This window comes from Talaromyces rugulosus, chromosome IV (assembly GCF_013368755.1).
Source record: "Talaromyces rugulosus chromosome IV, complete sequence".
NCBI classification, from domain to species: domain Eukaryota; kingdom Fungi; phylum Ascomycota; class Eurotiomycetes; order Eurotiales; family Trichocomaceae; genus Talaromyces; species Talaromyces rugulosus.
The window spans coordinates 2,693,677-2,719,732 of NC_049564.1; the positions used below are offsets into that span (position 1 = coordinate 2,693,677).

A 26,056-nucleotide genomic window follows, 5' to 3' on the forward strand; every position below is an offset into this window, starting at 1 on the left:
GTTCAAAGGAACATTTCGGAGAGAATGGTTCGTATGCCAAAAACCTGAGATATGCCGAGGCCAAGGTATTTGTCTAGGCGGATTTTCTCGTGTGCAGTCCACATGGCGTGGTATTATTCTTTGCGAAGAGGAACCGGCTTGGACGGTGCTGAGCTAAGGTCACTAAATTACACATCTGTGCAGATGCAGGTCTCCGTTACTCATTTCGGTGGATTTTACTGAAACCTCACCGCCTCTTCATCCGTGACTAACGGAGAGGGAAAAAAACCGTCTTTCTAAGATCGACCAAGTGCCGACTCGAGTCATGTTCACCAGTTGCGTTTGGAGCCACAGCCTATACTGTGCTCACTGCCGGCGTCAAGTCGTTGAGTCAGTGGTGTCTGCTGCCGTATTTTGTTGAGAGAAAAAGTGAAGTAATTTAAAAAAACAGGGGCAATGTTGTGGTTTTTGATGAGACTGTCCGAGTCATGCAACTCCTGCATGTCATTGCGGTTCTCCTTAAGCCAGACGTATTTTTCTCTATTTTACCATCACTCGCTGACAGTGAAGATAGTTGTGGAAAAGTCTGTTGCGAAGTTCGACGGGTTAGCCTGGTGTGGCAATCTTAAACCAGGTGCTGTTGTTTTTCTGGATCATTCGGCCTTAGCCTTTATTTATTTACATTGTCCCGCTGGGATGGCACACCATTGCGATAGTTCCCGTCTTCCCGACAATGATCTCAGCGCGGTCCGACGCATGTAAGAGATTCATGCACGAAATGAGCGGGAACGGACATGAGTTCGACCGTGGTATCCAGACTGTCGGGTCGGCCATCGTCCAGAGCACAAGAAAAACATTCATCGTCGTCCCAGGATTTCCCCCCTGATTCGTTACCCAAGATTTCCCAGCGCCATGGTTCACAATCAAACAAGTTTCCGCGGATTAAAATTTGGGAGAACGGGAACGCTCCACTAACTCTGCGGGCCGTCCGGTAAACCTTTGGTACGACTTTCCGCACTATGAATCAATATGGGACCAATTTTAGTGCCAGAAACGGCGCGGGCCTTGACCTTGACCGTCGGAACGGCTCCTGCTCAGGATGGACGTTACAGGCCTAAAACCCAGTCCTTTACAGGTTTCCGGAGAGCGTGGGACCTGTTTGATCCACTTTCACTGAAGGATTCCGCTGCGTATCTTCCTGCAAAGAACCATCCGTTCCTTTCCAGGTTCATTTTGTAATCTAGGCTATTCCCAGCCAAATATTAGGGGTAGGGTCTGTGAAACGAGCCGCGAAGTCTCGCTCCACCGTGTTTGTTCAAGGCCAGCAAATCGAAGTGGAAGTGGTGCCAATTCGCTGATATGTCCGATCTCACTCCAGCCACGCGGGATAATACAAGCCGTAAAACGCCGGCTACCGAGGTCATCCTTTTAAGTTTCACAATAAAAGTGTAAGACACACCGACAAATGAAAAAAAAAAGGTCCTCTGATCATGGGATTTGAAAAAAATGGCGACGCTGTGCTGCCTTGGAACAACGAAGGGGTTCCCACTTGGGGTCTGTTCCGAGTCATGCACGCCGCCCAATTCAGTATTCAAAGAGATCATGATCTTCAAAATGGAAGTCAACAAACGAGCCAGCGGACTTTTCTCCGCCGAATTGAATTTCACGGGCAGACGTGCGTCTGAGGCGGGCTAAGTAGTTAGTAAGTACGTAAGCACCTGCTGTAAGATTGGTTATTTGGTGCCCAAATCCCACTTCCTATCAATATATATTACATTTCCTACGCATAGTCGGGGATGTTCTTTCCCCGGGGGAGGCTTGACTAATGAAATTTCAAGGCATCTAGAAATTATCTATTGGCTAATATTTATGCTAGGAATAAATGATTAAATTTGCCACGCCATATCCTCCCGCTGTGATTCGACTTCTGAAAAGAAAAACAGATAAGAGAATCAGTCAACTGTTACTGCTGATAAAATCGTTGTTCTTCACGGCATAGTCGTTCGGAGAAACCTTCCGCATCTGAAATGATGCTAATGGTAAAATATGGGTCTAATTTTTCAACTGCTGGCTGTCTCGTGTCTGCTTCGGGCCTATCAGGCCGTGATATAACCTAGGGCTAGTATCCTAGCATGGGCAAGCGAGTATTTCAGTTCGACTTCTTTGGATTTTGTCTCATAGCCACTGCCTGTTACAGTCTGGCCTGTTTGATATGTCAAATGACATATATACAATTGACAACATGCATGGATAATGTATCCTTGACACCACCGACTTTTTCGACTCTAGGCTGGTTAAATTATTCACGGCTGGGTTCACAGCGCCACTCTCAGCTAGAATATGCATATCTAACTTAATGTATACTACCACGAGTAGACTAGAGATCTGAAAATTGCGAGAGATTGGCTCACGGGTCTGCAAACCGCGACCCCCCTGGTCGCACGCCGATCGAATCTTGATATCACATGTGAACGGCTGGAGCCGACATGCAGATACAGAGCGCCTTATGCATACACGTCGACAAATAACAACAGAGCATTCAGCTTCAGTGCTGCAAGTGCGGTTAGGACTACCTATAGGGCGTTGCTAGCTGCGAGAAAGGAACTTCGTTTCCGTAGCTCCCCGCAAACTTTAAAAAAAATCTAAACTCAGTGATGCTTACTACTAATGATATGCTTTATAGGCTTTATAGACAAATAACACCGCAGATGGATACTCCATCCGAGAACTAAGGAAGCGTTCTACCCAAGTCAATCTACAGCGGCTAGCTTGACCCAATCGAAAGACTGGAAGCGCCAGTACTTGTCACATTGCAACCCTCTTCCGGCAGGTAAATCACATCAATCCCTGGCGGCACATACTGCGAAGGTATCACCGCGCATTGTTCAAGATGATAAGTTAGATCATGTGGTCACGTCAAATCCGATAGATTCGTCGAGTGGGGCGATGATTGCGTAGTCGCAAATAGGGCATTAGTGAATCGACCAGCACCGATATGACTGCCGCGAGGTCCTGGAATGCTTGGTGTTATCGCTTGTAAAAGTTGGGATATAAAGTCCAGTGGATTTAAGCTCTTATTAGGGTTCATTGCAGGAAAGCCATGGTTCTATCAGAACGTACATAAAATGGGTGAGAGGCTGGTTGACCATTCAGCGGTGGCGGGGCCCGGGCGGTGAGGGGCTGGGCCAATTCGGGACGGGCGTGTGACCCATCACGTGTCGTGTTATTGGATGGCGCCCCGACGGGGCTTCGTCATTCCACAGCCTCCAGTCAACGACTTCTCGAGCGCTATCTCAACGAGATCAACCACTCACGTCCACGTCAACCCCTTCTGCTGTACAGCAAAACAATCTGCTTGCTGCGATAGCTTGACGACCACACACCCGCATACTGCTTGTTTCCCCATTCAAGACCTAGAGCTCCGCAGCCATGAAGCTCGAATACGCCCTCCTCCTCGCTGCGCCGATGCAGATCTGCGCTGCATCTCTGCCCTTCTTCCAGCAGACTCCTCTGACGACCCTGGAGGAGCAGTTCCCTGTCGATGGTGACAACCCGTTGGGATATTGCACCGACCCGAAAGACGATATTCTCGAGATCACCTCGGTGAACCTCTCTCCAAACCCACCTGAGCCGTATGTCTTATCTCGTTGCTCTCTAGCTTAATCTCATTCGAGAATTATATTAACTTTTGCGTGCTTCGTCTAATAGTGGCCAAACCCTCACCATCGAGGCCGAAGGAACTTTCCACGAACCTGTCGAGAGAGGCTCCAAGATCCACCTCGAGGTCAAATACGGACTGATTAAACTGATCAAGACCGATGCCGACCTCTGCGACGAGATCGAGGCCAATACCGACCTGAAGTGTCCGCTACAAGGAAAGCAGAAGTTTGTAAAGCAGGTCGAAATTCCCAGCCAGGTTCCACCAGTAAGTACACAACTGCCATAATCATCATCCTATCGGCACATGTTTCTAACATCTTTACTTTTAAGGGCCGATATGCCGTTTTGGCCGATGTCTACACCAAAGATTCGGAGCGTGTTACCTGTCTTCAAGCTCGTGACATTGTCTTTTAATGCATAATGCGCCCACGTTGAATTAATTGCTTATACGTTATCCCGCTTGTCACGATTCGCACTGTTATTATCCTTCCTGCTTTTGTTTACTCTCCGTACTGCTGATACCTATCAAATTGCCTCGACTGTTCTTGAGGATCCCTGATATCACTACATCTACAATACCACGCGAAGCCACTGACGCTACTTTTTATCTGCCGTTATTGATATTGAATTATGCATTACCTAGATCTTTTGGGTTCCAACCCTTAGAATCCGGCATTCCATTCTGCCTTTCCCTCCCATACTTTGGGTATTTCTATTCTGTTTCGAAGCACATCAAGGAGTTGACTTGTTTTGGTGAAATATCCCCAACCATGTCGTATCGATTTGTATATAGCTAGTCGAGCCGATTCGTCACCGAGAAGAAATCAACATTATTATCATTTTGGCAACATCGTTAATTTCAGTATATAATTGACTAACATCACGTAGTGCCCCTTAAAAGAGAGAAAAAAACCATATATGTATCTTGGTAACTATAAAAGATAACACGGGTTTCGCGAATCTAGTAGTAGGAACATCCCTATGCAACAACGCCTATCAAAGCCACGATAACGTATAAACAGAATCGAAAAAAAAGGTTCATGTCCACAGGCTAAAAATCATTCTCCAAACAGTCTGCGCACCCGTTTGAGGACGCTGTCCTTTTCTGGGTCATATGGGTGGTCCTTGCTCGGAATCTCGAGGACGGCAGGGAAGGCATCCGTAAACGACTCGACTGCTGGTCTGATGCGTTCGGCGACCTGCATTTAAAAAAAAAGTTTAGATTTGGTTAATGGAAGTGCATTTTTAACAGGTTCAAAAAAGAAAAGGTGTTTCCTTCGTACGTGTTGGTTGATCAGCAGTATTCCGATATCCTTCCGTTCTTGCGTGAAATTTTGAAACGCCTTTTCGATAGCTGATGTCTCGGTCTTGGAGTCGACGACGAGGAAATTGCGCTGTAATTCCGGGCCTTCTGTCACATGCTGCATGTTGTTTTCAAGTCAATGGATGTTCGAGTTGGTAGGCTGAGTGAGGTATTGGGAAAACGTACGCCGATACCAGCGAGTAAGAGACCGGTCACAGAACTGCAATAGCCCAGTCAGTTAAAGCCACAAAAGTATTCCGAGAGGTTTGGGTACTCTTCATCGCCGATCACTGCGAGGAATTGTCGGTCCTATATTCTCAACACGTTACTTATAAGTCGACGGTCGCAATGCGGGGAAGATCGGGTCGGTTGCGGAGATGATTACCTTGTAGGCAGCAGTTCCGGACATGGTCGCTACAAATAAGCCTGTAGCTTCCGCAAAATATACCTATTCTTTTCCGTCGTCAAATCTGCTGGTTGTAGATTTGCCGTTGCTGCGGTGAAAGACGGACATCCAGCTTGAAGCTCGGAGGCCCGATCCGTGCTTGAGGGTCCGCTGTTAGTCGCCACCCTAGTCCTCATTGGGCCGCTGCGAAGTGGGCTCACTGTTTACTTTTTGGAGCTCGTCTTTTCCGCAATAACACTTTCACCCTTCAAAACGTCGTCTTTTCGGCCGCATACACCCTCTCGCAAGAGCTGATAGCTCTTCATTTGGTGGTCTCATGGGCAGTGTCATCGTAGGCTGAATGAAATTTCCAACTTGAAGTCTTGGCGTGGTTGGTATTTCAGCCTCTTTTCAAAAACCATGCCTCGACTTGTACGTCGTCGTCCGCTCTTTGAGCGCATCACGAGCTATCTCAACCCTTGCGATTTTTTTCTTTGGATATCAGAAGAGATTGACTCGAGTGACTGGGATAAGTTGGAGAAGGACTGGGCCGGACCCCTTGGCTTTGGTTTTAATTTTATCTTCATGGTTGCCAGAGCAAATAGTGCTACACAGACAAGCCGCGCAGACGATGACATCTTCGGCGACGGCCGTGGCGGATTGTCTTGGTTTAGCTGCTTGGTATGTTGTGGTCGTGGTTTGCCCTCCTATAATTGTGAATACTGGCTGACTAGGACCTCGCTCTCCTAGGCTTCGTTCATCGTGCATTTCCTCACCTTTTTCTCAGTGACAAATGCCGTCTACACATTCTGGCGAAAGCGCCGATACCGTCTATTCGAAGCTTCTATTGATAAAGTTCCCGCGACGCCGTCGGCACAACGAGTTCAAGTCTCATCTACTCCGATGTCAATATCCCCCATTCGCTTTTTGTCGAACATCTTGACCGGTGAGAGCGCTGAGTCGAGGCGCCACCCTGATCCGAAACGTGATGTATGGGAGATTGCTGTGTGGGATCCATTTCCTCTATCGCTCCGTCTGTTTTGTTCGTTCAGCCCGGGCCATGTCCTCGTGTACTGGCTTTTCCTACCCACGCTACCATCCGATCCACGACCAAGTGTGACTATCTTCACTACGCTCGTTCTCGCCATTTTACTATCTGTACAAATGTCCTTCCTCTCTTCGTCATTCTCTCAACAAGCCAAAGACTCGACCTTGGTCCATAAAGAAGTTTTGAATGAATACGACACCAAATTCGTCCAGCCCCGTACACACCCGCTTATGCGGGACGTGGGTGTTCAATTCTCACAAGAGAACGCTACCCAAGCCGGGTTGGATGACCAGTACAATCAAGTTGAGCTGTGGACCCCGACACACATTATCAATCGGGGTTTCAAGACAAGCCCAAATCCAAATTATCTCCGCCATGTTGACCCAGAGTCGGCAACCAAACCAGGGTCGTCTTCTCGACGACAGTCCTTTATGCCATCTAATTCCCAAGCCGGAGTTCAAACCCCCAGTCACCAACGGGACTCGTCTCCAGTAGTCCAAAATAATCCGACAGCCATGCGCCAGCCTCATTTCCGACAACCGACCGCGTCTGTTGGCACGAGTGACGGCGGCAGCCTCGGTGTCTATTCCCACGCCAATTCTCCACTACGAAAATCTGCCTCGGCCAATTTTGTTGGAGATCGAGCGGGATCAGACCTTAACTTTAAGGATAGGCTTGCTGCTCTAAGCCCTGCGAAGCGAGTTTCGAGTCCATTGAAACGCATAAGCTCTCCGGGAGGACTGAATGGTACACCGCAGCAGCAGCAGTGGGGATATTCAAGTAGTGCCAACCGAAGGGATACGGGGTACTTTTGATTGAAATGAATACTGGACTTTTAATTCCCTTACCTTTTTTTTTTTTTTAATAGTCGGTATTCACCTGTGACCGATGACAATAATGCCATATACATGTACATTGCATTTTTTTTCTTTTGATGAAACAGACTCAATATCAGAACATTCAGATTGCAAGGGAAACTTGACCTGTCCTTTCGTTTCAGTAAAGCGATCTTCAATAAACAGACAACCGGATAAAACGCGAGTGGCGACTGGAATTTATGTCAAGGCGTGTCGACGGTGCCAAATGCGGTAATTCCATAACCCTAATTCAGGTTTCGGCTACTCCCCCTACCAGTATTTCGACACATACCAGAGAGCACGTAATGGTTAACCTGATACAAGGTGAATTGTCTATCATTTTGTGCTACGTCTGTGTCTCCTAAGGGCAGAAATTACGCGTGAGCAGCCACGGAGTGATGTACAAAGAGGCCTGGATAGACAACGGCTCGCTCCTGCATTGCTAGACACTTCTTCCAGCCAAGAAACGCATCAACCATGCGAAGCAATGAACTGTATTGATTCGCGTCCCTTTATCCACGACCCGAGAGCTACGCGTCGCGGAATATTAGACCAAAGGGGGAGGCGAGCATTCCACATGTCTGGTAGTGGTCTCAACATTCCTGATATTCAATTCACCAACCACCGTCCATATCGCATACCAGAGGGCCTCCAGTATACTAGTCCTCTTAATAAAGTTCCCTGAAATCTATTGGCTATTTCTGAAACTCGTTGAAAAATGCCTGGCCTCCTCTTTTATTCCTATTCGCCACATGCTACACGCCAGGCCCCTTGTGACTGCTCTCCACTGGCTGACACCATCGTTACACGTGAAACCCATCTTAGCAGCAAGCTTGTATTTGGAAGAAACACGTCGGGACGTTCAATTCCAAGCCACGCATAGGAACTATTCGTCGCGTTTTGCAGTATGGACGGGCCTACTCCTCGGCCTTTCATCGTTCCGTAGAGTCTATCTATCTTTTTTTCTTCTTTCTTTCGATAGCCAGCTTGTCACAGTTTCCACATCACCACAGTCTCGTCTTGTGCGTTGACTAGAAACGACGACAGCCAAAATACCATACGACAGACAAGAGCTGTATCGTATGCTAGCGGAGGAGTGTCTAATGTCCGGCGCCGTCTGCCAGAGCTGTCATGGAAACGATATAGCACCAAGAAACCCTTCTGATATCGTCGACATGGATGGCACTCAAAACAGTCGACTCGGGCCAAAAAGATCCTTTGAGCGGGACTGGAAAGAGATCAGGCTACGTCTCGAACGCAAAATCGCTGCTGCTGCTGCACAAGCAATCTCGGCACGACCAGGCGGCGGCGGCGGTGGCAGTAGTGGTGGTGACTACATTCGCAAGTCACGATGGCCTCGGACGCCTCCAAAGGCAAAAGGATCTCGAATGTATGAAGTCAAACTTGAAGACAAACTCAAGGGGAGAGGCGCAAACCCGCGAACCGGTGTGATTAGCCCTAGTAATCGCACCGATAGCTCCCATGAAGATCACGTTCCTCGACCGCGAGCCAGTCAGAAGTGGAAGGTGACTGGAAATCAATGGATCACAGTCGATATTTCTCAATCCCCGTCTCTGGAGTCGTCAACGTCGCAGGACTACAAGCTCACCAAAGCGGTGTCTTCTGCTGGCTCGGAGGTAACTGATACATCATCTGAAGGCTGGGGAGACAGGTTCGTTGTGCACATGCCTTCTGCCAAGGAACCCAACCCACCGTCCATGTCTAAGGAAGAAGTTCGACTGTATCAGCAAAGGAGAGGAAAGCTTTATGGGAACGGTGTAAAAAGACATGAAATGGATGCCTCGAAACCAAAACCGACCTCGGAGCACAGAGATACACCACACCCCAGAAAGGCGAGCGGTATCCCCGTCCTCCAAAAGGATACAAGCCCTTCATCTATCCAAGAAACAAAACCAACAACAAGTCAAACGAATTCCGTCCGAAGTAATAGTTCCCGGGATTACTACAGTCCCGATGAAGTTGGCCAGACACGAAACAGCCCTCTGTCGGACGGACCAAAGATGAACCAGAAAGAATTATATCACAAGCTTAGAGCTGAATGCTTCATGGGCTGCGTTGGCATGGACCAAGTCGGAGCCAGGAACCCGGACGAAGTTCTTTTGTTTCCCAACTTGGACGATGACAATGAAGAGCGCCGGTCACCATGCCCTGCGCCTAAATCACGCAACCCTGGTGCGAGCCTCAAACAGCAAAGCAAATTATCAGCATTACAGGCGACGTCCAGACTACCTCAAGCATCCAATAGTCGGCCAACCTACCACACATACAAATCCACAAGCAGCCTACCCTCGACATCCCGTCCAGCGGCGTTACAAATCCCCCCCGTATTGACCGCTGCACAACCGACAACAAAGATCCCTAAGCCTGCCGGTGGGAATAGAAGCCCGTCAGGAAACCCTAGCTGCAAAGATGAAGAAGACATCTTTATGAGTGCTTCCAGTATTGCTCGTGTGGCGCCGAAGCCACTCACAAGAAGCACCGTCCAACCATCACGGACTCGCCGAACACCCGATGGTTCATCCAGGCCACATAAGGGCTCTGCTCTACGACACGACGTTACCACACCAGAAAACGAACTCTTCTTTGCAAATTCCGCTTTCGAAAGCTCGCCATCAAGTATTCCCCGGTCGAAAACCAGCCAGAACTCCCGTTTCGACTCCATTTCGCCCGGTTTCGATGAACCAGTCTCTCAGACGAGACAAGATTCTACGGCTACATCAAATGGAAGCACGATTTCTGTACCTTCCAGTGATGACAGTCGGAAATTGAGTCCGAATGACATCTTCAAAAACATCCCAGGCACAGCTCCGCCTCTTCACGAGATACATTCGCCCGCCGACCAGAGAGCCCGGAATGAATTGCATGTTAAAAAACAGCGAGCTCCCAAAACTCCCAGTGTCGCTGAGTTGGATGGGTTCCAGGTCCCTCAACAGCTACCTAGTCCGCCGTTAAGCCCATCACCCTCTCCCCCAGCCGTACCAAGCAAGCCCAGAGACTACCAGGCCAAACGACCCAGTGAGAAAAAGAACACCCACACTATCAGAATGGAAATCAGAACAAAGGCAGAAAAGGCGCGACTAGGGGCCGAAGAGGCCAAATCTGCATCGTCTCGATTGACGGCTGCTCGTCAACATGCAGAAAAACTTGCAGAGGCACGTGCTGCATACGATAGAGTGAAAGCACAGAGTGCGTCAAAAGGTGCTAGACTACCGATGGATGAGTTGCGCGAGCAGAAACTCAATACCGAAAGAATCAACGAAGCTCGCAAGGCGTATAAGGCAGCCAAAGCCAAAGAAGAAATGGAGAAAAAGCCCGCAGGGAAAACTCGAGAACCTGAAGCAGCCAAGCCGAAAAGCACACCTGCGTCTGCGTCTACTACTGCTACTACATCTTCCTCCTCGTCTAGTGATGCTTCGCGCCAGAAATCTTCAGGAGAAGCCAAAACCGCTCGCAAACCTCGAAGAAGCGGAGTAAACCGCCGGTCTCCATCTCAAACCGAAAACAAGCACACCCCTAAGGAACCTGCTCGAGAAACTAAGAAAGAAGCCGCTGTTAGCAATTCTGAAAACCCAGTGCCCGCGCCCGACTTCAATATCTCCTCTGGAGTCATGTATATTTCTCTGATCAACCTCTACGACTTCCTACATCGCCGACGTGTTTACTCCGACGTCCTTTTCTATTCCCACAAACTCCCTCAGATGGCTCTCCACTGCTTCAAAATGTGCAAACGCCTGGCGGAAGCTTATATCGAATACAAACAAACCGGAGCCCTGCCCAAGTCCTGCACAGATGATTTAAGCCAGTTTTCACGAGACATTGGCCAAGCACTCGTCAATTTTGCCGTACTTGGTTTGGTGTTTATTGTTATTGGTCGAGCTGCTGGTTGTGTTTTGCTTATAGCTAGTTGGATTGTATGGTTTTGTAGGCCTTTCGGGTGGTTCTTTGGACGGTTGATCGGGAGATGAATATTTTTGCTCTTTTTTCTCTCTTTTACTGCGTTATGAACTGATGGGAAACGAGCAGGAGTCAAGATTTGGGCTTGAAGCGGTGGTGTATTCGTGATTTAAGTATGGTTTGAATATTTTTACTGCACTTTGTCCATTTTTTCTTTCTGATTAATGACTTCTTTTTATTGGTTGACGTAATCATTTTTTTCATTAATGAAGGAAATACATTTCGATATCGAGTGGTTTAAATTTCCAGTTCCAGTACTTCCTCAAACTCTACCTATATATCACAATATACGCAATACCAACGCAGCGACCATCATTCCTTCAAGGCTTACCTCGACAACTATTGAAATAGGTATTCAGATAACCTTACTCAGGGTATTGTACTCAGTGTCGGATTATTATGACGTTCTAACCAACATTGAAGTAGTTGTAGCTATTATTTTTCTGTTAATTATATGGCCAATAGAAGAGTAGAAAACACCACATTTCGCTTACCAAGACCGAAAAAACTCAAATGTATTAATAGTCAGTAGACATGTGTATGATGAATGTTGAATTAGGTATGATTTTTTTTGGTCCGAAATACAAGACAGAAGCAAACATTAAACGCTTTCCTCTAAAGGTGATCAGTATGTATATGAAAAAGATGCAGTTGAGGTATCTTTGTATCAAAGAGAAGAAACACGAAAGAAATAAAAAAGAGGAGAGTCATCACATCATTAACGCCGGAGCAAAGCAAAACACAAGCCAGAATAGAAAGAAAAAAAAGAATAGAAGCTTTTCCGCCTTTCCCCAAATGACTCCTCCAGATCTTATCACTGATCTATGTATGCATGTTGAATGGTATTGAATGTTGAATTTCGTCAGGTCATCATCAGTCATCTGCACCTTTTTTCTTTTCCTTCTTTTCCCCTCCCATCTGTCGCAACGCAACGCAAGACAAACGCAAAACGCCATGCGAATGAGGACAAAAGACATATGTCTCTTATTTTGTTTGTAATCGATAAAAAGTTGGATTATGATTTAGCGGTTTTGGAGGCTGGAGCAGGTTGAGTTGGTCCATCTACCAGAGGGTCGATACCGGGGATCTCGGTATCCAGGTCTTTGATGACGAGGCCGTCGAATAGCTGGAATAGATCGTGTGTTTTGTGGAAGTCGTTGTTGACTAGGAAGCATTAGCAAATTCTCCACTCTCAGAACACAAAAGGTGGTGCACATACCAATATTGACCAAGTACCACTCGTCCACAACTTGCTTGATGAGTTTACGACTCGGGCTCTCTGCTGGGTGACACTTGGCCCAATCATCACCCAACTGGTATGCCTCATCTTTCCAAGCCATGAAGCTTACACTTTCAACAATGGTCGGTTGAATGATTTCTTTGGAAGCGAAAATTCCCCATGTAACAGCATTAGGTCCTTCATCGGTTCGCGTCCTCAATTCTCCCGACTTGTTGACACAGTAGTATGTGAGGTCGTTGTTCTTTTCAATTCGGGCCAAGAGTTCCTCTACTAGGTATGGGGGAATGAATAACTCAAGATAAGCCTTTTGGTAGACGTAACCGTTTCGAGGACCCCAGCCGTGAATTGGGTGAGAAGACTTGACTCCATTCACAGCAGGCTGAGAATTCACGGTGATGAATCCTCGTTGGTTGAGATCAATGAGATCTTGTTTAATCGAATCTGCCTCGCTGGTGATTGGGGAGTCGCTCCACGGTAGTCGATCCAATTTTCCATTCAAGTAGCGAATGAAGATGTCTGAAAGTTCCTTAATCGATTTTGGACGGCCAAAGAGCTTGATGTTTTGTTCATTAGTCCCCTTGAGTCGGACACCGTAGGCATTCAACTCGCCAAACGCAGGGGATCGAGCATCGGTCCAACGGCCGTTTGGATACTCGTCCCAGTCAGCCGTGCGAGTGATGTATGATGCATGCCTGTTTCGCCAGAAAATTGGTCGCACATCTTCGGATCGGCGACGGAGACCAAGAGACTTGCGCCACGGCAGGGGCTTTTGTAGAGGGGCTTCGGTTGATGGACAAAGGTTGAGTTCCTCCAAAATCATGCGGCTTGCTTGGGCAAGATTCATAGTATAGCTGATTTCAGGTTAGTCTTAGTCAAAGGTGGATCTGGTGGGGGATCTCACAAGTGAAGGTGATGGATGTGTCCTGATTCCAGCAACTTCCGGCACAGCTCTGAAACCAACTTGGTGCCTATCTCACGAACCTTGGCGTCGTCATTCTTAATTGGCTCAAGTTTCTCTAACCAGTCAGGGGGAATATGGATCTTGGTCCATTTCGACCGACGAATAAAAGAATCATACGTGGAAATCGGCATGATTCCAGGAATAATCGGAGCATTGACACCCTTGGCACGACACTTCTGCACCCAGTTCAAGAAGTTGTCCGCATCGTAAAACATCTGTGTGACAATAAACGAACTTCCGGCATCCACCTTCTCCTTGAGATGATCGATCAGCTGGTCGACATCGGAATTGTCATCGGCGCCTTCGGGATATCCGCCCACACCAATGTCGAAATGGTTTCCATATTTGTCCCGGATGTACTTGACCAAGTCCTTGGCGTATCGAAATCCACCTTCAGCAGCCTCCCATGTTTCCTTCTCACGCGGAGGATCACCACGAAGGGCGAGAATGTTTGTGCATCCGGCATTGTAAGCGGCTTCCAAAGCTTCATCGACGCTCTCGCGCGGCATATCAGTGCAAGTCAAGTGCATGACGGTTTCCAACCCGAACACGGTTTGTGCAATGCGGACCATTTCGCAGGTCAATTGAGACCGGCTGCCACCGGCGCCCCAGGTAACGTCGACAAACGCCGGGCCGAGGTCGTGCATGCGGTCCATGCGGTCGTACAGGTTCTGTACACCTTGAGCAGTCTTCGGCGGAAAGTACTCAAAGGAGATACCAGGCTGCCCGGAGGTCGCCTGGTCTTGGAGCTTGAGACCGACGTGCATTGTGGCGAGAGAGGTGGAATTATTGAGGTCGAAAAATTATAATCGAGGGCAAGAGGAGCGGCGGCAGTGAATAATACAACGCGTCGCTAAATCGCACAGTTCCAAGAAGCTATGTTCAAACCCGAAGATGCAAGTTGTATAGGGCAATACAGGACGGCCAATGCAATGCAATCCAGTAGCAGTGCAGAATTCCAATGGCCCAGCTAGGAGAAAGTTAAAATCAGCGCCCAGTCAGAGCTCTTCATAAAAGTGAAAATGGAGAAGAAGAAAAAGAAGAAGGGGAAGACAAGTTGAATAACTCTTCATCACCGGCGCCGACGCATCCTCGACGCCTTTATCGGAGTCCGGAGAAAGTGCGCTAAGCCTGGTTGGGAAGGCCCCGCCAAAGGCGATGATATTCTGCCCCTCCTTGGAGGCAATGGCTTCGAGATGCAGAAGCAGTGCTGGCATAGCAGGGAAGAGTATGGATGACTTACCATTCAAGGAAGAGACGCCGAAAGAGATTACGAGAGATGGAGAAGCGACAGAGAAAGGCAGACAGGGAAGGGACGAATGACTCCAGACGCTGCGCACTCGGTGAGCGACCGGCCATGCCCCGCCGGCCAATCAGCGCGCGTCTGTCCCGGCAGTGGATTTGCCCCTCATCGATTTTTGTTCGCGTGCCCTCGTGCTTCACCAATTGATATATTAATGTGCCTGCATTTGCTGCCGTCCTGTCATAATCGAAAGATACTGCTTGCAAGAGAAGAGCAAGAAAAGAGAAAAGAGCCACATCCGCCAACCATGTCTCCCGCCCCCGCCGTCAACCAGGACTACAAGTCCAGCCTACTGTCTCTGCTGGTCGCCAACAATGCCCTGGCATTTGGCACTTTCACGCTGAAGTCCGGTCGCGAGTCGCCATACTTCCTGACCTCGAGCCGTCTTTATACTGCGCCTCTGTTGCGCCAGACTTCGGCCTCGTTCGCCAACGTGATCTCAGCCCCGCCATTTGTGTCGGTGGGAGGTGACGGTGCCATCACTCCAAACTTTGACATTGTCTTTGGGTATTTTGACATATTCTCTTCTAGAATATGTGTTTCGAAAAGCTAACTTGAAACCAAGACCCGCTTATAAGGGGATTCCTGAATGCGTGGGCGTCGTCAACGAACTCGCGGTTCGCGATGCACTCGCCAGAACTTCGACATGGGATAACATTAGCTACTCGTTCAACCGCAAAGAAGCCAAAGACCACGGAGAAGGAGGAAACATCGTTGGCGCACCACTCAAGGGTAAACGTGTCCTGATTGTCGATGATGTGATTACTGCCGGCACAGCGCTGCGCGAGGCTGTTGGGATTATCCAAAAGGAGGGAGGCACTGTTGCCGGCGTCGTCCTGCTGTTCGACCGCCAAGAACGAGTCAGTGACACGGAGCGCAAGAGTGCTATCGGTGCAGCGGAACGAGACCTTGGTGGAAATATTCCTATCCGGGCAGTGTTGGTCTTTCAGGATCTGATTGAGAAATTGGGAGATAAGATCGGGGAAAATGAAGTGCGTCGACTGGAGGAATACCGGGCCAAGTATGGTGCCGAATAGACAGGCGGAGGTATTGGTAGGGTTACGAGGATGAAGTCTATTTGAATTTGGAAAAGCGTGTACTTGAAACCATAGAATAATGGTGGGATATATACCTGTGTAGCATGCCGTAGGAGTTTTTATGTGTAAATAATTTGTCCAGTGTATATATATTAGCCACGTTTAATGTATTATATTTATAATGTGTCGTTCAGTGCATGTAATGTCTAAATGTCGTATCCACATTGGATGTAATATTGCTCTAAATCACTTGATATTAAATTTGAGTATGTCATTGCGGTGAAGGAGATATCTGGAGTACATGTGTTAAATTATCACTTTACATCATATTACCAATTATGTAAAGCTTATCTACTTAGCATATTTACAGAACAAAAAGAAAATATTACTCGTGATGTTCAATGTTATATGTTTTCCTAGGTGATAGATGGTTTCCGGATATTTGGCTTCTCAGTGACTAGATAATAATTGACTCGGTTATGATAAATTTAGAATCGAGCTAGATAATGTACACCGAAGAACAGGGATAAGAAACTGGCTATAACATTCAGATGTCACAATCCTACTTCAGGGGTTTGCCACCCCGAAAGACAGACTAGCCGGACAATCCTTGACGCAAGAAAGGGACCGACTGGACGGGGCCATGGATATATCAATCTAGGCTGATTAACTAACGAGATTTAGTGAGAATCGCCTTGCGCCGACAAGATGCAAGGAGAGCAGAGACGGCCGCCAATCAAGGGTCTGGGATATGGTTCTGCAGGAGGAGAGCACTAGCTCGCTTGTCGTCCAATCATGCTTATGCGCTAGACTATTATGGGCTAGGCCGATCTGCTGTCAACAAGATGTGGCCCCACTTCGAGGAATGTGGGTCCGGGTTTATTTTCGACATCAATGGACGACTCCTGGGATGTTTTTTCCCCTTCGTGTTCACGCAGTTGTATTGGCTGATTGCAGACCGGATCGAATAGTCACGGAGTATAGATTCAGCTTCTGTTATACTCCTCAATCACCCCGGCTCAAATGACTTTATTAATCAACTTGTTTATTGAATTGAGGAAGGGAGTCTTTGTCCATGCTGCACTAAAATAAAAGGATTTTCGCACCTATCCAAATCTCGGATTTAAAGCCGCAAGTGGGTTATCCCCATTTATAATCATTTGTGGAGCTGTACCTGAGACAAGGCGTTCGTGGATCTATGCAAGGGGGGATCACCACCTCTCCGCGACGACGATAGAACCGGAGAGTTGCCGTTCCGTTAAAGGGATTTTATTTTTTTATAATAAGAATCTCATTGAAGTAATACAATACTGCTTTGTCTTAATTCGAATGACAGGACCAGGTCTCCTTTGAGCCGTAAGGTGGATAAACTAGGACAACATCTACATTCCCAATGGTGTTAGGTTATGCAAAGCTTTATTATTCAAAATCATGCACAGCGTAAGCTGCTATACTAAAGGGGATATACCCACCACCACATGTATTTCCTCTTCTATTGATTGGGTAGCATGTACTGGAGTTCACCGCTGCCGGGAAGCCCCGTCTGCACCATTAGTTTTGTTCTCTCGGCTTCAGCTCTAGTATCTCCTAGCTGAACTTTTTCTACATTTTTAGAAGACGAGGGTGCCGAAATCTACCGGGCTATGGCTTGGACTAAATGGAGCTATGGTAGCTGTTTTCAGCAAGTGATCCAATGAAAGGGTTTCCACATATCGTAGAGATGATTTAAAAATCATCTAAGTCGGTTGCTTTCGAAACATCGATATTGTATAGTGATGGCCCGGCATATGTTGGGCCTCTCGATGCATCTATAACACCTATCACACCTATCACAAAGCACCCGTCACCTCCACGGCGGGACCGTGAAACTCCGATGCTAGTAAACCAAGCCTTGACACATGTCTGATATTGTAATCCTCGCAGTTGCCTGGTTTAAAAAGAAAGAAGGCAAGAAGTGGATCAGCAAGCCCTAGAAACACCCTGAAAAAATAGCTCCACTGGGTCCGAAACGAGACATCGGACAACACGCCTAGACACCGAGTCAGTATCTTAGTAGCCGACTTTCCGGCTAGATTTGCAGTTTAGCCACCTGCAGCTATCTGCACGCGCGTAAAAAGGGGGCCCTAGGAAGTAAACCGCGTCAATCCTCGGTCTCATATGACGAAGAGACCGCGTTGCCCTATCAAAGGGGCTTGTCCAAATCAGCAAACGTCAACACCTACTGATCTTGGTCACGTAGCTAGGGGAAAGTGTTTCCTCTTCTCCTTTGACAGAAGACACTGTTGTTTCCCATACAACCAACCCGAGCACGCTAGACTGGCCCTTGAGAGCACTTCCTCGCCGTTGGAAGCTCTCCTTGTTGCTGAACAGGTACTGTCCAAGGCTTTCTCCTTCTCCCATTGTGTGCTCCTTCCATCTAAACAGTGTGCCTGTGAACACCCCCATCTCCCCCTCTTATCGCTATTTTTCTCTCTCGCTTCGACTGATAACCCCCACTGTCCTCGCCTGGATGCGATTCTGTCTGCTTACATTTATCCTATTTCTCTGCTTCTCTTACTTAACATCTACTGTCGCTTTCGAAAAGAGAAGAAGCCAAAAAAAAAGAGAAAGTTGCACATTACTTTGGCACGTATATATTGTGGAGTATTACCTACAACTCATTCATTCGTTTATAACCTTCACTGCCGACTACATTTTCGACAATTACCTTCCCTAATCAACTACACCAAATCACACATGTTGTATATATAGGTTTCTGTCTTTTACCCGAGTCTCACTCATCACGATGTGGGTGGCAGCCAACCTCTTGCTCACGCTGCTTGCCTCGACGGCAGTGGCGTGGCCATACGACGAAGATCTCACCAGCTACAACCTGAACGAGAACAAGACTGCCAAAACACCCGCAGATTATTGGGGACAATGGTCTAACCACCAATACCACCCGTCTCCGGAAAACTGGCGCTTTCCCATCTACACACTCTTTCTCGACCGATTTGTCAATGGCGACCCCAGCAACGACAATATCAACGGTACCAATTTTGAGCATGATCTTTACTCCACACAGATGCGACATGGAGGAGATATCCAGGGGCTTATTGATACGTTAGACTATCTTCAGGGAATGGGCATCAAGGTACTTGGCCTTTCCTTCACCGAGTGCATTCCGAGCTAACTTTTTTTTAAGGCCATCTACCTGGCTGGAACGATACTGATGAATCAGCCATGGGGCTTTGATGGGTATTCTGCTTTGGATACTACTTTGCTCGACCAACATTATGGTGACCTCAACGCTTGGAGATCAGCCGTGACTGAGATTCATAACCGAGGGATGTATGTCATTATCGACAATACACTCGCAACGTAAGTAATATTCACTAAAGATAATTGATAAATTGGCTAAACCTTTGTTTCTAGCATGGGAGATCTCATCGGATTCGACGGCTATCTCAACACCACTACCCCCTTTCAGTACCAAGAACACAAAGTTCAATGGAAGTCATCTCGCCAATACGTCGATTTTGCTTTCGGCAACACCTATAACGAAACTTGCGATTATCCTCGTTTCTATAACGAGACTGGTTACCCGGTAGATAACTACGTTTATGGCAAGTTGCAAGGCTGCTACGACAGCGACTTTGACCAATACGGAGACGTAGAAGCCTTCGGCGTGTTTCCTGATTACCAACGTGAACTGGCAAAGTTCGCCTCTGTCCAAGATCGTCTGCGTGAATGGGTTCCATCTGTACGAGAAAAGCTCATTCGTCATGCGTGTATCATCATTGCATCTCTCGATGTCGATGGGTTTCGCTTCGATAAAGCCACACAGGCAACGGTTGATGCCCTGGGAGATATGTCTGAAAGCTGGCGAGAGTGTGCGCGAGCTCATGGCAAAGAAAATTTCTTCTTGTCTGGCGAAATCACTGGTGGAAACACCTTTGGCTCGGTCTATCTCGGACGAGGAAGACAGCCGGATATGTGGCCTTCAAATATCCGGGATGCCGTTTTGATGACGAACGACTCATCAGAGGAACATTTTATTCGTGGGCATGGACAACAAGCCATCGACGGAGCTGCATTTCATTACTCTGTTTATCGAACTCTAACTCGTTTTCTGGGGCTTGATGGAAATCTTGCTGCTGGATATGACTTGCCTCCAGATTGGGTAGAGATGTGGACTCTTATGCTGCTGTCCAACGATCTGGTGAATCCAAACACGGGAAAATTCGATCCTCGTCATTTGTACGGTACAACTAACCAGGATGTTTTCCGGTGGCCTGCAATCGAACATGGCACGGAAAGGATGCTACTGGGCATGTTTATCACGACCATTCACATGCCAGGAGCGCCTCTTGTCCTGTGGGGAGAAGAGCAAGCCTTTTATATCCTTGACGCTACCGCCGACAACTATGTCTATGGCCGTCAATCCATGTCTCCGGCTACTGCGTGGTGGTCACATGGTTGTTTTACGGTGAACGTCACGCAATACTATGATTTTCCTCTGGACAGTGCAATGAACGGTTGCAAAGACATCGCCGTCAGCTATGATCACCGGGATCCATCACACCCAGTGCGCAATGTGCTCAAACACATGTTCCAACTGCGACAGAAGTATCCGGTTTTGAATGACGGTTACTACCTCCAGGCACTTTCTAAACAAACCCACGATCTTTTTCTAACTGGTTCCAACGGCACGCCAACGGAAACTGGGATGTGGTCTGTCCTACGGGGCCGTTTTGAGGGAATCCAAGATCTGCTGAACAATCAATCAGTATGGCTGCTGTACCAGAACGACAATAACACCGTGAACTACAAATTCGACTGCGGTAGCAACAGTACCAACTCGTCGCTTATAGCACCTTTTGACTCTGGAACAACCGTCAAAAATTTATTTTATCCTTATGACGAACAGAAGTTGAAAGCAAGCCCCGTCAAACTAGGTTTGGAGAAGTCGACCGAGTTCAATGGGTGTCTTGATAATCTCACCATGGTCCCCTGGGATTTCCGAGCATATGTCCCGAAGCAGGCATGGGTTGGATCAGATCCTATGATTACACGATTCAGTCCCGGCCATGACGCCCGAATTCTTTCAAGTGTCCGCCCAGATAAGCCAGAGTCGATTCCCGTTCAAATATCCTTCTCGGATGAAATGGATTGTCAGTCCGTGACAAGCTCCATCGTGATCAATTCTACCACAGAATTCAACATCAATGCTTCGGTCGACCAGTCCACTGTTCACTGCGAAAAGGTAACTCCTGGATCTACCACCCTTATTGGGGAAATCCCGAGTTCTTGGGTCTGGAAAGCCTCGATAAACAATGTCTATAATGGAATCCACCGAATCACTGTTGCCAATGCAAGTAGCTTGACAAACACACCGACAAATGCGGTTGACCATTTTCTCTTTCGAGTTGGTCAACAGGACAACCCAATGATATTCCACACAGCAAATTATTCCAGCAGTCTTCTTCACCAAGACGACAATGGGACTCTTTTTGTGGAACATCATGCGGCCGGAGCAGATATGTGGCGCTACTCAACCAACTGGGCTTCTTCTTTCTCGGATTGGATTCCTTACAAGGGTGGCAATGATACTATCGCCGAGCAGATCTGGGATGGAACATCACTACAGCAATGGTCTGGGAAACATGTCCGGGTAGAGTACTTCAACAGATTGTCTGGAAGTAGTGACTACGTCCAAGAAGGAGATACAGATTGGGATTCTTCTGTCCCCAGAAGATTTCCAAACCTCTTCTGGAACGGTCCCTATAATCAGTACGGATTCGACGCGGGACTCAAGAACAAGATGTCCCAGGACCCTGATAGCGGATTATGGAATATCAAATTCCTGACAGAATGGCCAGCACAGGGCCAAGTCAACGTATGGGGAATCAACCCAGATGGTCAACCCGATCAAGGATTTGTCTACGGCGATGCGGATGGTGACTCGGTACTGGATCGACTACCTCCTTCGTCACTTTCGGCTGTCAGCATTAACATCACAAATCCACCCCCAAGACCATTTCTCGGTTGGAAAATCCAAATTCACGATGGAACTCACAGATTCGAGCTTATTCCAGTGGGATCTGAAAAGGTCCAGATTGTTCTCTTTTCTCTATTCTGGATTTTGCCTATTCTGACTGCGTCATTCGGCACATGGACGTTTATGAAATCGTTCTACCGTGTCAAGCTCAATCAAGTTGGTGTAACCGAGAAGAAAACCCTTTTGCCTTTGGCATTGCGAAGAAGACTAAAGCGACAAAATGCCGACGAGGGGAACGCCAGAAATACATTGTTACGCCTGGCCAATCGATCTGGGTTTCTCCAGGAGACATCTGCATTCGCTAGTTCTGCCCAAGGGGACCGCCGACGCATGGTGATGATTGCCACCATGGAATACGATATTGAAGACTGGGGTATCAGGATCAAGATCGGTGGTCTTGGTGTCATGGCCCAGCTAATGGGAAAAAACCTCAGCAACCAAGATCTTATTTGGGTCGTTCCCTGTGTCGGAGGAGTTGATTACCCCGAAGACCAAGTCGCAGAACCTATGTTTGTGAAAGTTCTTGGCAACTCCTACGAAGTCAAAGTGCAATACCACGTCCTGCGAAATATCACTTTCGTGCTTCTCGATGCCCCCGTTTTCCGCCAGCAAAGCAAGACAGAGCCATACCCGGCTCGTATGGACGATCTGGACAGTGCTATCTATTACTCAGCCTGGAATCAATGTATCGCCGAAGCAATGAAGCGGTTCCCAATTGACCTTTACCATATCAACGACTACCATGGCTCATTAGCTCCGCTATATGTTCTTCCCCAGACTATTCCAGCTTGTTTATCACTCCACAATGCCGAATTCCAGGGCCTTTGGCCAATGCGAACCCAAACTGAAAAGGACGAGGTGTGCTCAGTATTCAACCTTGATGTCGACGTTGCCACGCGCTATGTCCAGTTTGGCGAGGTTTTCAACCTCCTTCACGCCGGAGCTAGCTATCTTCGTCTACACCAACAGGGATTTGGTGCTGTTGGTGTCTCGAAAAAGTATGGAAAACGATCTTATGCTCGTTACCCTATCTTTTGGGGGCTTAAGAGAGTTGGAAATTTGCCTAACCCGGACCCATCTGATACTGCAGAATGGGACAAGAGTGTCCCCAAGGACAGCGAAATTTCGGTTGACCCTGAATTTGAATCCGGAAGGGCAGAACTCAAGCGCCAGGCGCAAGAATGGGCTGGTCTTGAACAAAACCCTGACGCTGATTTGTTGGTATTCGTCGGAAGATGGTCCATGCAGAAAGGCATAGATCTTATTGCCGACGTAATGCCCGCTGTTCTTGAAGCCCGACCAAATGTGCAGTTGATCTGCGTGGGACCAGTCATTGACTTGTACGGCAAATTTGCTGCCCTCAAATTGGATCGCATGATGCAATTATATCCTGGCCGGGTATTCTCTCGACCTCAATTTACAGCACTGCCACCGTACATCTTCTCCGGCGCCGAGTTTGCCCTGATTCCATCTCGAGACGAGCCATTCGGCTTGGTGTCGGTCGAATTTGGCCGCAAAGGAGCACTGGGTATTGGTGCGCGAGTAGGTGGTTTGGGTCAAATGCCTGGCTGGTGGTACACTGTTGAGTCGACCACGACCTCTCACCTACTTCATCAATTCAAGCTGGCAATCGACAGTGCTTTGAACTCCAAAACAAAAGCTCGAGCGGAAATGCGTGCCAGGTCTGCCAAGCAGCGATTCCCCGTGGCACAGTGGATTGAGGATTTGGATATCTTGCAGAGCACCGCGATCAGAATACACACAAAGGAAGTCGTCAGGGCCAATGGACAAATATCTACGCCAACAGGACACCGCACGCCCAGTGGATCGACTACTCCGGGGATATTAACATCTGGATCTGGAATGTCTTTCGGAACGCAGACTCCCCCTCTGCTAGAACCAAAGAGTATGAATTGCCCAAGTCTTCGCTATAGCATGGTTGGTCCACAGCAGAGAAACACCATCGTCTACAGCCGCGATCCTAGTCCAGGGCCCGACGATCAACAAAAGTCAGCTCTGAGTCGGCAATTATCTCTTGGTGTCCGATCTGGACCTGGCCATGTTGCAGCCATTGAACGACGGAATCGTCTGCGAAGGAAGAGTCACAATGTAGTGATCTCCGATGACGTGACAGACAGCGAGCGTGAGGCCGAGTACGAAAGTGACGACGAGAACTTGAATTCGTACTTTACAGAAGATGAATACACAATGACTCCTGAGCAGGCTGAGATTAGCCGGCGAATGGATGTGGACAATCGTCAATCATTCTCGGGTCATTTCCCCGGACCTGGGCAGCAACCCATGGCCTCGGATATGCGGCGAAATAGCACTTACTATCCATATATGCCTTCAACACCCGGCACCCCAGACACAGAAGATCCTCTCATACCACCTAATCGGCCGTATGTCGAGTCTGAAAACCGCCTCAGCAACTCCTCCGTTCTTTCTCTTGATACCGTGGTAGGTGACAAGAAAAACTTCAAACTACAAAAAGTCGATCCCTTTTTCACAGACAGCACTGGTGAATTTTACCGCAACTTTGAAAAGAAACTCGAAGAACTCAGTGGATCAAACTCAGACTCGCAGCTATGCATTGAAGAGTACCTGGTCAAGAGCGAGAAGAAGTGGTTCGAAAGATTCCGCGCGGCTCGCCTCGGCCGAGACTCATCACCTGTCCCATCAATGAAAGGAAAAGGTCATTCTGTGTCGCCTACAGGATCGATATCCAATGGAGACAGCAACAGCGAAATCCAGAAAGAACCAGATGAGTTCCTACTTGGTGACGATTACAAGCCACCAACGGGCCTCAAGAAATGGATGCAACTTCGCATCGGAGACTGGCCAGTTTACTCTCTGTTTCTCGGCTTGGGACAGATTATCGCCGCCAATTCTTACCAGGTTACTCTTCTGACTGGACAGATCGGCCAAACGCCGGATGAACTCTACGCTATTGCTACGACATACTTGATTACTTCTATATTATGGTGGTTTGTCTTTAGAAGCTTCAAGTCTGTTGTTGCTTTGTCTACTCCATGGTTCTTCTACGGTCTTGCTTTTATCCTGATTGGCATAGCGCATTTTGAGGGCAATTCTGGACATCGTGCGTGGATCCAAAATGTAGCAAGCGGTGTCTATGCAACAGCGTCATCCAGTGGTTCAATTTTCTTCTCACTGAACTTTGGTGATGAAAGCGGTGCGCCTGTCAAGGACTGGGTTTTCCGTGCGTGTGTTATCCAAGGGACTCAACAGTTGTATGTTGTTGGCTTGTGGTACTGGGGCTCTTCTCTCTCTCGACAGACGCAAGCTGGTGTTAGCAATGTTCAGGGTATCATCAACACCTGGAAAATCACAGCAATTACCGTCCCCATAGCAGTTCTTCTCTGGGGCATAGGTCTGCTGCTGGCTTTTGGTCTACCTGACTACTACCGTCAAACACCAGGCAAGGTAGCATCGTTTTACAGATCAATCTACCGCCGAAAGATTGTGCTTTGGTTCTTTGTCACTGTGATAATCCAAAATTTCTTCATGTCAGCTCCTTATGGACGCAACTGGAGTTTCTTGTGGAGTTCCAACCACGCATCGACATGGCAAATATTCCTCTTGGTGGTTTTGTTTTTTGTCTTTGTGTGGAGCATCATGCTAGGAATCATGTGCTTTCTGTCCAAATCGCATAGTTGGATTCTACCAGTATTTGCCATTGGCCTTGGTGCTCCTCGCTGGGCACAGATCTGGTGGGGGACATCCAACCTGGGCCAGTATCTTCCATGGGCAGGTGGCTATCTTTCCGGCGCGTTGGTGTCTCGCAGTCTGTGGCTGTGGTTGGGTGTACTTGACTCGCTTCAGGGTGTTGGCTTTGGCATGATACTTTTGCAAACACTCACTCGACTGCACATCTGCTTCGTCCTCCTCGGTGCCCAAGTTTTGGGTTCTGTCGCCACGATCGTCGCCCGTGCCTCTGCTCCAAACAAGATTGGTCCCGGAGATATTTCGCCTGATATAGGCACGGGAATCAGCAGTTTGTGGGCGGCATGGTTCTGGATTGGACTCTTTTTCCAACTTCTTATCTGGTAAGTTTTATTTTTGCTTCGTGACTCGATTATTCACAAAGGCTAATTTTTTTTTTTTTTTGCCAGTGGCGGATTCTTTTTGTTCTTCCGCAAGGAACAACTCAGCAAGCCCTGATCCATTTTTTTCTTCTTCTCAAACATGTAGATTTCCGATACCCTCTCGTTTAGATCGTGTTTATATGGTACAGAATTTTTCCTTTT

The 26,056-nt window shown here is 47.8% G+C and overlaps 7 protein-coding genes across 7 annotated transcripts; 5 read left to right on the forward strand and 2 right to left on the reverse strand.

Moving 5' to 3' along the window:
* Positions 1 to 3,408: 3,408 nt before the first annotated feature.
* TRUGW13939_07738 (uncharacterized protein) lies at positions 3,409 to 4,053 on the forward strand (the record flags this gene model as incomplete). Its single annotated transcript, XM_035490876.1, has 3 exons — positions 3,409 to 3,611; positions 3,688 to 3,904; positions 3,970 to 4,053. The coding sequence occupies 3 exons, from the start codon at positions 3,409 to 3,411 to the stop codon at positions 4,051 to 4,053; spliced, it is 504 nt and encodes a 167-aa protein (XP_035346769.1).
* Positions 4,054 to 4,697: 644 nt separating this feature from the next.
* Positions 4,698 to 5,351, reverse strand: TRUGW13939_07739 (uncharacterized protein; the record flags this gene model as incomplete). Its single annotated transcript, XM_035490877.1, has 5 exons — positions 4,698 to 4,838; positions 4,923 to 5,060; positions 5,129 to 5,162; positions 5,217 to 5,251; positions 5,328 to 5,351. The coding sequence occupies 5 exons, from the start codon at positions 5,349 to 5,351 to the stop codon at positions 4,698 to 4,700; spliced, it is 372 nt and encodes a 123-aa protein (XP_035346770.1).
* A 396-nt stretch (positions 5,352 to 5,747) lies between these two features.
* Positions 5,748 to 7,190, forward strand: TRUGW13939_07740 (uncharacterized protein; the record flags this gene model as incomplete). Its single annotated transcript, XM_035490878.1, has 2 exons — positions 5,748 to 6,008; positions 6,078 to 7,190. 2 exons carry the CDS (start codon positions 5,748 to 5,750, stop codon positions 7,188 to 7,190), a joined length of 1,374 nt encoding a protein of 457 aa, XP_035346771.1.
* A 1,145-nt stretch (positions 7,191 to 8,335) lies between these two features.
* Positions 8,336 to 11,218, forward strand: TRUGW13939_07741 (uncharacterized protein; the record flags this gene model as incomplete). The annotated part of the gene is made up of 1 exon (XM_035490879.1): positions 8,336 to 11,218. One exon carries the CDS (start codon positions 8,336 to 8,338, stop codon positions 11,216 to 11,218), a length of 2,883 nt encoding a protein of 960 aa, XP_035346772.1.
* A 1,004-nt stretch (positions 11,219 to 12,222) lies between these two features.
* TRUGW13939_07742 (uncharacterized protein) lies at positions 12,223 to 14,175 on the reverse strand (the record flags this gene model as incomplete). Its single annotated transcript, XM_035490880.1, has 3 exons — positions 12,223 to 12,371; positions 12,427 to 13,298; positions 13,349 to 14,175. The coding sequence occupies 3 exons, from the start codon at positions 14,173 to 14,175 to the stop codon at positions 12,223 to 12,225; spliced, it is 1,848 nt and encodes a 615-aa protein (XP_035346773.1).
* A 783-nt stretch (positions 14,176 to 14,958) lies between these two features.
* TRUGW13939_07743 (uncharacterized protein) lies at positions 14,959 to 15,748 on the forward strand (the record flags this gene model as incomplete). The annotated part of the gene is made up of 2 exons (XM_035490881.1): positions 14,959 to 15,218; positions 15,277 to 15,748. 2 exons carry the CDS (start codon positions 14,959 to 14,961, stop codon positions 15,746 to 15,748), a joined length of 732 nt encoding a protein of 243 aa, XP_035346774.1.
* Positions 15,749 to 18,533: 2,785 nt separating this feature from the next.
* TRUGW13939_07744 (uncharacterized protein) lies at positions 18,534 to 25,970 on the forward strand (the record flags this gene model as incomplete). Its single annotated transcript, XM_035490882.1, has 4 exons — positions 18,534 to 18,881; positions 18,933 to 19,108; positions 19,163 to 25,855; positions 25,922 to 25,970. 4 exons carry the CDS (start codon positions 18,534 to 18,536, stop codon positions 25,968 to 25,970), a joined length of 7,266 nt encoding a protein of 2,421 aa, XP_035346775.1.
* Between the last annotated feature and the right edge of the window lie 86 nt (positions 25,971 to 26,056).